Consider the following 15046-nt stretch of genomic DNA (forward strand, 5'->3'; position numbering starts at 1 on the left):
AGTAAATAATGTTGGAAACCATTTCCAAACGTATCAAGGACAAGGAGGTGATTGGGAGTAGTCAGTATGGATTCACAAAGGGGAAATTGTGCTTTATCAACCTGATTGATAGCCTTCTGTGATGAGATGACTGGCTTGAGGGTGAGTGGAGAGTAGCAGCTGTTGTTTATCCTGACTTTCATAAGGCTTTCAGCACTTTCTCCCATAACATCCTCATCGACAAACTGATGCAGTATGGACTAGATAGACTGTGAGGTGGATTGAAAATGGGCTGAACTGATGGGTTGTGATCAGCAGCATGAAGTCCACCCAGAGGCCAGTCACTAGTGGTACTCTCCAAGGGTCAGTACTGGGGCCAGTGCTGTTTAATATCTTCATTAATGACCTGGATGAAGGGACAGAGTGCACCCTCAGTAAGTTTGCTGATGATACAAAACTGGGAGGAGTGGGTGATACGCTGGAGGCTTATGTTGCCATTCAGAAGGACTTTGGCAGGCTGGAGAAATGGACAGAGAGGAACCTCATGAAAATGAGCAACGGGAAATACAAAGTCCTATATCTGGGCAGCAATAACCCCATACACCAGTACAGGCTGGGGCCTGACTGGCAGCTTTGCAGAGAATTGACCCGGAGGTCCTAGTGGACTCCCATGGGCCAGCAATGTGCCCTTGTGGCAAAGAAGGCCATTGGTATCCTCGGCTGCATTAGGCAGTGTTGCCAGCCGGTCGAGCGAGGTGATCCTTCCCCTCTACTCTGCACTGGTGAGGCCACACTTGGAGTGCAGTGTCCAGTTCTGGACTCCACAGGACAAGAAAGATAATGCCCCTACTGGGGCAGGTACAGCAAAGAGTCACAAAGATGATTAAGGGACTGGAGCATCTCTCATACAAGGAGAGGCTGAGAGAGCTGGGACTGTTTAGCCTGGGGAAGGCTCACAGAGAATCTTATTAATCTATATAAATACCTGATAAGGATGGAGTAAAGACTTTTCTTAGTGGTGCCCAGTGAAAGGACAAGAGGCAATTGGCACAAATTGAAATGCTGGAAATTCCATTTAAACATAAGAAAAAGGTTTTTTACTATAAAGGCTGGGCAAACACTGGAACAGGTTGCCCAGAGAGGTTGTAGAGTCTCCATCCTTGGAGACAGTCAAAACCTGGCTGGACAAGGTCCTGAATAACCTGCTTCAGTTGACCCAGCTTTGAGCAGGAGGTCGAACTAGATAATCTCCAAAGGTTCCCTCCAACCTCAACAATTCTGTGATTTTTTTTTGTGATTCTCTTTTCCCACTCTATAGTGGGTTGACATTTGTTTTGTGTAGAAACAAGTTATTGAAAGTTATTTAAACCTAATTTAAATTATGATAGTGGTTGGACTTACATTCATGAAAAAATTTAGCCTGGTCTATGTTTGACTCATATAGGAGACAAAGCCTAGACATGCTGCCAGTACAAAGATGCTTCAGGTATTCCAACAAAGAGGAAAATGCCACCAAATTGGTGAAGAGTCTCCAAGCACTTAGTATGGACATTGTCTTATTCCTATGGAAGTCGGCTATGTACTGATGGGCTTTTACCATGGGCTTCTGTGTGGGAATAGTTGTGGTAGCAATGAAAATTAAGTTTTCATGAGTTTTTAGTTGATGTAGGAGACTAAGTCTATGTAAATTTCAACAGAAGGTTGAGTCTTTGAATCCCTTTTGAAAATTAGGTCTATCTTCTAGAGTGTTTTTGAAAACCCATGAAAAGTGATCACTCCAATCTTTACCATGAAACTACTTAATAAATTTTATACTATACCAAACATTTTCCAGCAATGAACAAAGAAGAAATTATTCTTAAGTCCACATTCAGATTTTCGGAATATAGAAACTCTGGAATTTTACATGTATATATGGCTAAATGCAGACCACATGTTTGTGGTCATTTATATTTGAACAAATATATTTGAAAATTTATTTGAAATATATTTGTATATGTTAATGTGGCTTGCATATTCAGATGGTTATTCCCACCAAGTTATCAATGTTTAGATGATTTAACCATTTTGGTGCAGTATATATGACCAGCTGAGCACTGTATGTTACTGGCTTATGGTAAGATATCTTGAGATGTGGGGAAAGCAACACTCTGTGAAGACTTGCAACCCCCTGACCCACTGTTGTCACATTTTTATGGATGATAGTGAAGCAAAAAGGATTTGAAAACTGGAGATAGTTCTACGTGAATCACTATTGTAACTCCTATCCCAAGGCCAACTCAGCCACATATATAAAACAGAACTTTGTTACCTCTAAGGGCAGCTGGGTGATGTGGGGAGGTAGCTCCTGCAGGCAGTGTTTCCTCACACCCTGGGATGCTGGAGCAGGGCTGCAAAGCAGCCACTGAGCAGCCACTGCCACCTCTGTTCTCTGTCTGATTGCGAGTGCCCCAGGTTTGTGCCTTGCCAAAAACAGCAGAGAAGGCCCATGCAGGCAGGGGTGGGGAGTCTCTTACTTCTGTCTTCGTTCGCTTCATCTTCATCCCTCACACAAGCATTGCTTGTGTGTCCTCCCATGTCGAGGTGCCCTCACAGTGTAGGACGTCCAGAGACCACACTAGAGCAAGGAGATGGGGGGCCCAGATCCATGAGGCAGAAGTGGAGCATATGCCTATAACACAGAGTCGAAGGTGCCCTGACTTCTCCCTTCTCCTGCCAGCTTCTGCAAGAGATAGGGCTCTTGAGCCCTTTCTGTTCATGTTGGGAGCATGTCCCTCTCCTCCTCCCTCCTCCCTCCTGCCGCTGGGAACCAAACCAGTGTCACCAGCTTTTTTCTCCGTGGCTTTGCCTCTGTCCCCCTGCAGAAGCACAGTGCTGCCTGTGCTGACCTCCTGTAGACATGGCAGTGCTAGGAGTCTGGCAAAGTAAAACATGTTGAGGAGCCAGTGCTAGAGGAGATGAGGCTGTCCCAGGTATCACAGGTGTGCTACTGGGGCGTGTTAGCTCCAGTCTGTGTCCTTCCTTCTGCCTTGCCAGGCCTGGCTGGTGCCGTACAAATCTCCCCTGGGATTTTGTGGTCCAGGTTGGGTAAGAGCATGGCTTTGGCAGACCTAGGAGAGAGACCAAGCTCCTTTCCCACCACAGCCCCTTGCTGATTAGCAGACTGGCAGTGCTCTCACCTCACCTGGCAGCATTGTGTTTAAGCTTAGGATAAGAAGTCAATGATGTCTGAACAGCTTATTTTTTTCTCTGCTTTCTGTAGACTCTGGTATCCTTTCACTCTAGGCAGCTGCATGTTTTACCTGTTCTGCAAGTGCTCCGTGTGGCCACGGGTTAGGAGGCTCCTGGCCATTCTGTGACACTGACTGTAGAAGCCACACAGACTTTAAGGACTAAACCCATCTCTCCAGGAGCTGACACTGGCACTGTTACACACTACTGCTACACAATAGGATAGCAAAGCAGTAGCTTCTTGATTTATGAACAAATGGAGCTTGGGATTCTGTTTAACAGTGTGGCTGTGATACTAACCCACGTGTGTGTTCTTTCTGCAGGGAACGATCTCTTTCTGGTTGCAGTCCATGAGCTGGGGCACGCATTGGGTCTGGAACACTCCAATGATCCCAGTGCTATCATGGCTCCTTTCTACCAGTACATGGAAACACACAACTTCAAACTGCCCCAGGATGACCTCCAAGGAATTCAGAAAATCTATGGTGAGCAATGCTGTCCATTCATCTATTTATATTGAGCCCAAGTGTAGTAAGTGTTTTACAGCCACAAACAGGTATCCCCCAAAATGCTTGCAGTCAGTGGGCTGGATTTTCTGCTGTAGCTGAATTCGGAACCGTTTAAAGCCCTGGATCCACAGCCAAATACATCTGTTCCTGTGGCAGTGTCAATCCGCAAATCAGAATAAATGAACCTTTGTTATCTTGCTACTTCTCCATGCCTCACTATACCCCCAATATAAAGGTTTAGTAGAAAGTAGAAATATAAAGGTTTAGTAGAAACCCCTATACCCAAAGGTTATCTTTTAGGAACGTCTTCTTCTGGAAGGCCCTGTACCTTCTCCCATCATCTTTCAGCCAATGCAAATAGAGGGTAGGAATGTAAAGAACATCAACGGAAGTGAAAAACATTTATGCACTCATTTTTTTTCTCCATGTATAGAGGGTAGGGAAAAGAGGTTTGGATCTGCTTAGGAAACATTTCTTTCAGTCTCCAGCTGAAAAAAAAAAAGAACATCATTGCATAACATAAAGATATGGGTTCAAGGAGAAAAGAGAGAAAAGGAGGCAAAAGGATTAGGGGAGAAAACTGGGGGGTTGGAGATGATGTGGCACTACATGAAAGAATATGGGATGCAAGCACAAGGACTTTCAGAGAATGATTGGCAGGTGGCTGAAGAAGAGGGGAGCAGAGAGGAACTCAGGTTTTAGGAGCCATAGTCAAGGGAAGACTGAGCTAGAAGAAGCTGACAGGCTGTGAGGTGCTGGATCTGATATTCCTCACTGCCTTCAGATGGAGTCTATGCAGTTTGGTGAGCAAAGGTGACAGTTCTTCAGGGACTCCCACAAACAAATTTCCCTTGTATCCCTCTGCATTTCTTGAGCTGTTAGCAGGAATGGGTACTGCTCTATCATCAGCCACTACAAGGAGTCACTGATTGCATAGTGAGCAAATCAGAGCAATCATTTAGAAACTGCAGTAAGCATATCCTCTATGAAGTTAGGAAAGAAAATGACTCTTCTATAGCTGATAAATGCAAGAGTGCAATGTTCTCTGATCTCGTCTGTACTTGGCTATCTCAACTGCTTGTGTTTTCCAACAGTGTAAGGTCTGTTTCTTTTTTAAGAGAGTTTTCTATCTGCTGTTTGGATAAAGTGACAAGGGCAAGCAGAATGACACAGGTAGCTGGAGAAGAGCTGAGTCCGGGGTCACTCCTTGGGCAAATGAAGGAAAAGCTGATACCAGGTTCAGTTGCTACAAAGGCTAATGTGGGAAAGTAATGAAAGGTAGCTGAGATAGTTGGGGAAAACAGCTTTTGTGAAACAAGCCTGAGTTCTGTCTTTGAGGAAATTACAAGTTTCACAGATTATTTAGTAGTAGCCTAGAGGAACAATACTATGTAGCTATGCAGCATTCACAGCTGCATATTATCTGGAATAAAATGTTAATACCCAGGATCAGTAGAGCAGATATTATATGAATTAGAGCTGAAAAAAACTTATATGGTCACTGTCAATGGGAAATCATCACAGAAAGCTGGTGTTTCTGATGGGTTGCTGCTGGGATTAATGGCAGACCCAATACTGGTCAACATTTACATCACTGGTCTGCTAGTGAAATTAAAACTATTGCTAATAGAACTTGTTCCAAGACTCATAAAATTCTTAAGCAGTATAGAAAGACTTGAGAGTTCTAAACTGTACGTCAGTTATTTTAGTCTGAAATTTTCCTTTGGTGACTGGAATAAAATTGATTTATCTCAACGCAGATGCCTAAAGAGACATCTCTGTCTGGGCTAGTTTCCTTGACACCTGCCTAGGCAATGGAAATAAACAGGCATTTGTAGAGTGCAATTCATCTCACTGCAAAGTAGCTGTATAAATAAGGTTCAACATTTAAAATAAGATGGTCTGTAGTGCACCTAGAGGGAACTGGCTCTTTTTCAGCAATGTAACTGAAGATTTCTCTTCACTGTTCATTAAAAGGATGAAGTTGCATGGCAGTGTCTTGTGATATCAGGCATACTTTAACACAGTAAAATATTCTGGATGATAGCGATTCTTCTGGACAGCTTTTAAATGAAGTGCTGAGGTATTAAGCATTAAACCTTCACTAAATAATATACCTAAATTTTCATTTTTGAAAGCTGCTAAAAATGGAGGGCAATACCAAGGCCATCAGGGCAGGGGCCTCACTGAGCAGGGCCTATCCCACCACCCCTGGGAGAGACAAGCAGGGCAGGCCCAGGAGCAGCTGGGGTCAACCGAGAGTCCAGATCTTCAAAGAAGTTTGTGGTGATGAGGCAGGTCCAAGGTTAGGCCAGGACATGAATCTATAGGCTGAGGTCAGGACCAGGTCTGGTGACAGCAACCAGGGTCAGTCAGAATCCAGTGGTCGTTGGGCGGATCCATAGTGATGAGACAGGTCCGAGGCCAGGCCAGGTGGTCACCGCAGGTGTGGTCTGGAATCAGACCCATGGCTGGGAAGGGCAGCACTGTGGCAGAGCTGGAGGCCAGCACTACTACAGCATTGCTAGGCAGGGCCTGACAGCCCCGGACTGAGCTGAAATGGGGTCCTGGGCTATGGTCAGGGGCAAATGGGGGTGCCAAGTGAGGCTGGTCAGGGCCATTAAGGCCTATTAGTGCACTCAGGGCCCTGACAGCCATATTCCTGAGAGCACAGCATGGCATCTTGCACACAGCTACAGCACAGAACAGAGCGAGCTCTACACCGTACCACCTACACTGAGAAGCAGCACCACGAGACTTGCACTTGTTTTTTACTTACCTACTGGCATTAATCTTTAGACACGTACTAAGTTAAGATTCTCCTTGTGCAATATAACATGCTTGAAATTTAAACTCTGCTTGAAAAAGGCGGTGTGAACTTATTACTACCTGATGCAGTCTGAGTTTGTTGGCTATCCTGGAGTCATTCAAGGCTTACCTCCGAGGCCTTCAAAATGGAGTGGGCTGGGGATGGTGTTGGTGGTTATAGGGTTATCTGGTCCTGGCAGGAGAAGAAGCAGCAGCTTCTGCATTCAGATCTTTGTTTCTCCAGGCAGAGATTTCAGCCTTTAGCACAGAGTTCTGACCCAGAAAATGAAGTTTAATTTAAAAATACGTCTAAACCTTATGGGTTGCAAAAATGGAAAATTTTGGTTATGTTTCTCCCTGAAACAGGAGATAGGAGAGATAAGGACAGATTTGTCATCTGAACTCCTTACAGCTGAGAAGTAACTGCTGAAATATTTTACTTGTAGTCTTAGCAGGAACATTCAACTAAATGCATTTTATTTCCACAATACCAATCCACTTTGTCGTGCTTTGGGGATGCTAGAAGTTCCTCTACCAAAGCACCTATCGAAAAATCAAAGCTTCCTGCTTTCTCGCTGCCTTGACGTTTTCTAAAGTGCAGTAGCATGCACTCAATACATACTGTTTAGGAGCATACTCTACAAAATAAATTGCAGAGCCACTGCCTTGTCTGCAGCATCTTTTTAAAAATGAAGTAAATTAAAACCTCCAAATTTTCATTCCAGTGGAGCTACTAGAACAAAGAACAGAGTCTCTGCTAGAATTTAAGTCCATTTTGTCTCTTTCTTTTGAGAATGATGTGTTTCAAGTATATTTTTATGTTGTATCTGTGTTTAGCCATTGGAAAAAGAATATGTCTAAATCTATCTTGTAACTGATTTGTTGAATGGATTTTCTTCTGGATTTATTTCAAAACTCACCTAAAGAGACAGCAGGTGATGTGAAATCTTGTTTGTGCTTCATTCTGGTTAGTATGAGGTCAATATTTAAAATGTTGCTTTTACTTACAAGCTAATGATGAGAGGGGCCACCATTCAGCGTAAGTCAGAGTGGGCTGGAAGACAATATTGCCATCTTCTAATAAGTGCTCCTTGTAACATGTTCCATGACAAAACAGGGGAAATATTGTGACTGTTTATTTCATGTCTTTTTCAGAAGAATCTCTCCTACTTTATTTATATGCTCATGTTATGAATGACATGCCCAGGAAGGAATTAAATTGGAAATAATACTTGTGTGTAGGTCCCCTGGATATCCAGTTAAGTTGACTGACTTCTTTATTTGTCATAGTGTTGAGGTCAGGGTAGCAGGCAGCTGCAGTTCAGAAGGAGAGAAGAGACACACTCAGACATGGCCTTACCACATAGCCTGAACAGATCATCCTTCAGCAATGGTTCATCTGTTCTTCATGTCCTTCTCTAAGCACCTTTTTGCAGTGGGCTGTGAAGAAGCCTCTCATATTGGGAATGACTCTCTTGATACCATGTCTGGAAGCAGAGGGGTTCGTATGATGTGCAGAACAAAAATGATGTCCACATGGATACTTGGAGAGAACAAAATAAGATGAAATACTTGCTACTGGCAAAATATCTAAGTGGCAATAGAAGTATATAAGCTGGCACATGACCCTAAGCATGCAGAACAGGATAGAGAAGCAATACAGATACAATTTTTAAATTGGCCTCCAAGATCAGCATGACTTGGTTTATGACATGTTGATCAAAGAGTATGACAGAAACCTGACTGCTCAGTCCCTTAGGGTGCAAGATCTTTTCCTGCACTGAGCCATATATCATTCTCTAGAATGTAGAACTAGTAAGCCAGGCTGTCTTCCCCAAGATCCTTTCAAAGTCTAAGGTCACGAAGGAAAGGTCTCTTATCCACTCAACGATAGACCAAATTATGAAGCCTCGAGACAGCCTCAAGGATCTCGTTTCTCCCAAATCTCATTAAGAACATGTCAGCTTCTCACGTATCTTTTCTACAGCCCAGGAGAAGAGCTCCTGGTCAGTGTATGTGCTCTTCCCAGGAAGGCTCAGGTCCAGGGTTGTAATGATGACTACACAAACCCCTGGCCAAAGAACAAGTTTGTCAGCACTGGACAACACCACCTCTGGCATCCAGGAATAGTGGATCATCAGGGCACAGTATCTGTGAGCAAAGAGCACCTTCTTCCAGCCTTGTTGTTCCTGTGCAACAGGTTTCTGTTTCACAACTTCCCTCGCCTTTTCCATACAGGTCCTCCCTATAGAGCAATCCCAGATCCATACAAGCTACATGCATGGGAAAGATGGCTTGTGAAGCAGAAATACTTGATGCAAAAGGCTGTAATTTCCACATGGCATCACTGCATTGTGAGCAGGACCATCAGAACAAGCTTCGTTGTCATACAGGGCCTAGAAAAATTAGGAATAGGACTGTTTTCTGATAATGTCCTCTGAAGGTGGGGAACATATAGAGATACCAAAGACCCTTATCTATGAAAGGTGGTATTTTTAGTGATCATGAGACAGAGAAGCATGGTATGCCTAATGGATTTGCATGCCTGCAGTGGACCTCCCCATGCCAAAAGAGCAGTAGGCTAAGCACACTGGCATTGTGATGAATGTCCATCTTGCTGAAGGACAAGTACCAGCCTCCAGAAGAGAGAACAGAAAGGGTAATTTTCATTTCCAAAAATGGTGCACCTACTCTAGGAGATCCTAGCTCTTAACAACAGTGTGATTTTTCCTGTGACTGCCCATCCCATCTAGAACTATTGCTCTGCAGGGGTAAAGAAGGTGAGGTTTCCGTCCATTATGATCAGATGGATGAGCAGTGGCAGGGACAAAGGTGGCAAGGACTTACTGGTCCTGCTGGTACTTGTACACAAGATAACAAGGATCCTGGGCCTGGCCTCCTGCTTACAGTACTAGCTCTTGTCACAGCAGCTCACAGAGTGACTGTGTAACCAAAACAGTGTGTATTCAGAGAAATCACAGATAGCACAGGACCAGGCAAGCTGGAAGCAGGATGCATGCTAGGTGATGAAGGTGAGCCCAGTATCATACCTTTTGGACAGTTCACAAAGTCCAAATGCAGCACAAGCCCTATAGTCCCAGCACTGTGGGCTCAGTTCTGTGGGCTCAAACATAGGCATCAAAGGCCACACGGATACCATCACTGGGATCACCATTGTGAGACATGCAGCTTGTCCTAAAGTGTTAGCACTCAAGACAGCAGAACAGGCATTTCCAAAAGGGTTCATCTCGGTCTTCATTTGAGAAAATTGCTATCATCTTTCCTCCTTACAGGCAAACTTACAATGCTATTTTCTTTCAAAACAAAGAAACTTAACTTTTTTTTTTTTCACTGTGTCACAAATGAACCAACACATGCAGCCGATGAGTTGACAGTATTAACTCTCCCTGCATTACCCGTACTGGAATACTGGCTGGAAATGGTAGAAATACTAGTGCTTCATGTGTTGTGTTTTGAGGTTTGGGTGTTTGAAGTTTGGGGGGGGGGGTTCTTTCTGAATGCTGTGATTAAACCTCTCTCCTCTTGTTTGTAGAGTTCAGAGCATGGAGACAAACTATACTCTTGTTTCCAATGACCCTCCATCCTATGTACTTAAACAGTAGAAGCACCCATAGAGCCAGTTGAAGGGAGCATCTCTTTGAGGAATTATGGACTTCCTACATTACCCATCCACCCTTCTCCAGCCCCATGCACTTCCTGCCAGCATCCCTGAAAACAGCAGCGTGTAAGAGGGAGCTGCCAGATCTGGGGCCTTTAGATCCACACCTCACAGTGATATTTTCAGAGAGGAAATAGGAGAAAGAAAAGGGGTGGCAGTGAGAGAACAGGGGAGATCTGCCCTGATGCCCCAACTCTGGCATATTGAAGGATGGCAGAGATCCCAGACTCCCTCTCTATGCTGCATCCCTTCATTTGTACCCTTCCTCTGTTGGACCCAGAAGGAAATACCAGACTCCTTCTCTGGTGTATCAGCTGAGTCTCACCTGCCAATATGTCAGGTCTCCATTCCCATTACTCCAAAGAGCAGGCAGGTAGTAACAGCCTTTCTCTGGTTCCCTGTGCTGTCCCTGGGGTCACCTGGAGGTCCTTGTCAGAGCTTAGGGACTCACCCATGCCTGCACCAGTCCTGGAGCCTACATACTTGGGTATGAGAGGAAGGAGCTGAACCACACTGTTCAGCTGCTTCCTGATGAAGGTGGAGCTGAAGAGGAGCCCAGCCCTCTTAGGAACTTTTTCAGCTAATGGAGAAGTACTACTTTATATTATGGCTGGGAATGAAATATTTCTTTTATCCTACAGATCTTCCTGAGTCCAAAAACTGTTCTGTTTTGCAGCGGAGCAGTGGAGCAAATGTCAGAAATAAAGTTTTTCCAGAGGGGAACTGCAGTGCAGGCATCACAGTTTGAGTGTCTTGTAGAGACCCAGACTCTCATCCTTCTTCTGCCTGAGTCAGGCTAGGAATTTTGGACACAGTTTTCATGCCCAACCGCAAAGTGAATCACCTTGTTAGAGAGCTCGTCAAAGCCTTCCCTTTTGTGCAGAGCAAGGATTTAGACCATGGACTCCTGTGGTCCAGGGAAGTGCTCTAACAACTGGGTAGCAGTTGTTCATACAGAGGAGAACACCTCTGTGAGAAGGGCTTGAGAAACCCTTCCTATCATCTGGTGATTATCACGAGGGCTTCAACTGCCCAGCTGTTGGTATGCTGTGGGTGTTGTGGCAAAGATACCCAACCTAACTGTAAATTAGCTAATTCACTTTACTACTGAGGTCTAGTCACAGAAGAGCAGAGAGCACTATGGACAAATTTACCTAGTGAGCAAGGTAAATGAGTCCTTCCTGAGCACTGAGCTGTTGCGGATGGACTGTCTCTTGTCCTTGAGGTAGCTCGTTGGCAACTAGCTCATTTAATATGAACACGGACCTCTCTCCAAGTCACTGGAGCCTGCCAAGCAGTCAGGTGGGTTTCTGTCACTCTCCCTGCCTCATTTTAATCATACATTTTGTTTTGGAACTGAGGAATCTTTCCTGTGTACCTGGAAAGCTGGCACAGTCCTGCAGAAACATGTAGGCAGATCAGGGTTTTATGACCAAAAACCCCTATATTTTATTCAAAACCTAACTGCCTACCTGTACTCTGGATCATAGTTTTATTCTTGTCATAGTTTTATTCTTGGAGTGAATACTAAGAAGATAGATAAAAAAACACCTTTGTTTTTAGCTGGATCATTATCTCTCCTGATCTAAAACAAAGGACCTTCTTTGCTCCTGGCAGGTTTGGAGATCTGCTTTCTCGTCCAGCCAGAGGCTAGAAAGTAATGGACGTAGAGCCATTCAGGATGCCTTCAGGCGGGTGTTGTGCAGTTCAGGGAACACTCTGTCAATAGCCAGGAGGACAGTACAATTATATTTTGTCCTCAACTATCGACACAGTGGCTCCTAAATGCCTCCTCTCTCTGTGTTATCTTCACAGGTCACCTTGGTATTCAGATGGTCTGCAACAGAGGAAGCATGAAGGTAGGAGGCTAAGTGCCAGTGGTGGAAGTCACACTCTGAAGGTGATCTGTTGTGGCCCAAAAGCTTTCTGACATTTTTTGCCTCGATTGTGATAGAGAGGAAGAAAATCTTCTTCTCCACACAGTGTCTGCAAAGTCCTACCAAGTTGTCTCCAGAACGTAGAGTTTCCAGCTCCAAGGGATTTCCTACCTACTTCCCTTGTGGAAGTGGCTAGGTTCAGCCCTTGAGGGTGGGTTTGACCCCAGGGCTGGGATGGCAGAATGACTAGGTTCAGACCTAATGAAGGGGTTCAGGCCAAATAGCAACTTCTGTGCCCACAGTCCCATGCAATATCCTCTCTCACTTAGCTTTCTCTCAATGAGATTTGCTCTCACTGATTTTCTAAAGTTGCTTGGAAACATAGTGATACAGGCTATGATTTGCATGTGATACCACCTGGTTAGTTATATCAGTGGTGGGTGTAATCAGTTCCTGTACCAAGGTGCCAGCATCTCTTAAGTAGGTCTTTGTTCACACAGCCATCTCTGCTGCTGGTAAATCTGTTACATCCTGCCTTTGCCCTTCTGTCTTGGACACAGCTTACCGTGTTGAGATTCTTGAAATATGAATGTTGGGAAAACTATATGGGATCTATTCATTCTGCTTTCATGACAGGTTATGCTCAGAAATCGCTCAGGCATTACAAGATAACCATCTTTCCTCAACAAGGGCGGATTGTGCTGCTGCTTCCCATTCCACTAGCTGTAGACCAAATTGTGACTGCTTAGCACTTGGACCCAGGATGTGTGTTGAACACGTACTCCTCTGCCATATGCATGTGCATACCTGTAGGATTAACTTATGTTAAGAAAGAAGTCGCCTTTAGCTGAAAGTCCATCCTCACTCAGTGGAAAAGTGAAGGAAGCAATTAAAATGCAATCTATTTAGCAACAACAGGAGACAGCTTGAATCAGGAGGACTCAAAACTGTATTTTATGGAATCCTTATTGGAGGCACCAGAGATGAGGACGTCCAAGACCACAGCTCAAGGCTGTGGAGAGTGCGAGGCTGAAATCAGACACGTTGAAACTGAGACGAGCAAAGATGATTTGCTTTAGACACCTATTAACTAATGAAGAGCACCAGCCAGACCCTGAAAACTGAAAACTCCTTAAGGAGTGTTTCCTTAAGGCAATACTCAGAACAAAGTCCACAAGGAAAGACTGCTGATATTTAGGAAAGGTTAACATCACTTACCAGCTGCCCAGGAGCTTCTGTAAATTAGAAGGCATAGCATGCATAAAAGCAAGAATGAAAGTAAAAGATAGGAAGGAAAAATACATGGCTGTCAGGGAACAACCATGAGAGGAATGTTTTGTTTAAAAGTGAAGCGACAGAGTTATTCGGGATGATGAAGAAAGAATAGTAGTGCTCAATAAAGATTTCTGACCAGTGTTTAGAAATGATCAGGAGGATACACTAACATCCCCCACAGATAATGAAATATTCTCATGTCCAGTAGTAATAGAGGAACTTGCTATATAGTGCTCACTAAGGATAACAAGTGAAAATAGGTCTGGATGACTTGTCCCATATCATTTTAAAAAGCTGATGAAGGAGCTATCTGCCCTGCCTATTTCAATATTTTATCATTATTGAAAATTCATGAGATTACAAGAGTGCTTATGGACTCTCAGTTAAAAAGCCATGAGAATGTTCCTGCAAGGCCAGAGTGCAGAGCTCAGTCTTGGGCAAACACTAGGAAAGCTGGTATAGGATTCAGTCAATAAATAGCAGAAATATAGTCAGGAATTTATGAAAAATTAATCTTGCCAAATCAACTTTTTTTTCATTCTTTGGCAAATGTGGCTAATGAAGGTAACAGACCCAGTGTAGGAGACTTGTGGTGTAAACCAGTGTGTCTCTTTGTGCTATTAAAACATGACTTAGGAAAAATTTAGCAGCCAAAAAAATTTAGCTGCCAGCCAAAAAGGGAGCAAACTCAGCAGCCATTTAACCATGAAGGCACCAAAAGTAATTTTGCAGTTATACTTTGGATCACAAGTTCCCATGCAGCATGTGCTTTGCAGAAGAGCCCTGTTCTCATTGGAGCTCTGCTGTAATCCAGAGACAGCAGAGGCAGGTAAAGAGATGCTGTGAGCAGGCCTAGGACATATCAACAGCAGCAGGCAGCCAAATGACAGTCAACACTTCTTTTTTTTTTCCTCAAAAGCACATTCATGGAAAGAGCTAGTACCAATCTTGTGCCTCGTAGCCTGGTAATTAGGAGACTTGCTCTGGGCATGGGAGACAATTACATTTTCATCTTAGCTTCAGGTGGTTCAAATCCACATTGCTGCAGTCAGGTCTGTGCAGGTGTTAGTTGGCTAACGCAATGTTGGGCCTGGGTATTGCTGAAACATCTTTTTTTCTTTGTTAGGCCATTTGATGGACGAGGGTCTTTCTAGTCCTTCCAGCTTTGGCCACATCTAAGTTTGTCAGCTGGCTGCCACAGCTCTACATAGTCCAGTTGCATCTTCATCACTGCCCTGTGTCAATCTATATTCAATAGTCTTTATCCCTGTATAACCTGGGCTGGTGCCTTTTGCCTCTGTTTCCTATGTCTATGCAATGATGAATCTGGACCTACTAGCTACATGTTCTGACCTCAGATGTTTTGGCTCTATGCTAAATGACAAGAGTGTTAAACCACGTACAGTGCTCAGCAAAGAAGAAACTCTTGACTCTTGGCACTTCCCCAATGCCCTTCTATTGCTGTCTGCTGACTTTCTTGGAAAACATAATACTAGGGTTGGGCTGTTATCCAGTCCATGGAGGAGTGTATTGTGGGACCACTTTCCTCCGTTCTGCTTTTGCCATCGTTATATCTTAGCTCCTTTCTACCACCAACTCTGCTTAATTGCAGCTTTGTGTACCTTGTGCCCACAAGCTCACCCAAATGCTGCAGCCAAGTGCCACAACCTTGAACATGGCACATCATA

General features: G+C 44.2%; 1 protein-coding gene across 4 annotated transcripts in view; it reads left to right on the forward strand.

Annotated features, from left to right (window-relative positions):
• Positions 1-15046, forward strand: part of MMP24 (matrix metallopeptidase 24) — a 65059-nt gene that overhangs the window by 36296 nt on the left and 13717 nt on the right. For all 4 annotated transcript variants that reach the window (XM_064521294.1, XM_064521296.1, XM_064521295.1 and 1 more), the window contains one exon: positions 3534-3695. In XM_064521294.1, coding sequence (XP_064377364.1) covers positions 3534-3695 — 162 coding nt within the window. The remainder of the gene's footprint in view (positions 1-3533; positions 3696-15046) is intronic.

The sequence above is a fragment of the Dromaius novaehollandiae genome, chromosome 16 (assembly GCF_036370855.1).
Source record: "Dromaius novaehollandiae isolate bDroNov1 chromosome 16, bDroNov1.hap1, whole genome shotgun sequence".
Lineage (NCBI taxonomy): Eukaryota > Metazoa > Chordata > Aves > Casuariiformes > Dromaiidae > Dromaius > Dromaius novaehollandiae.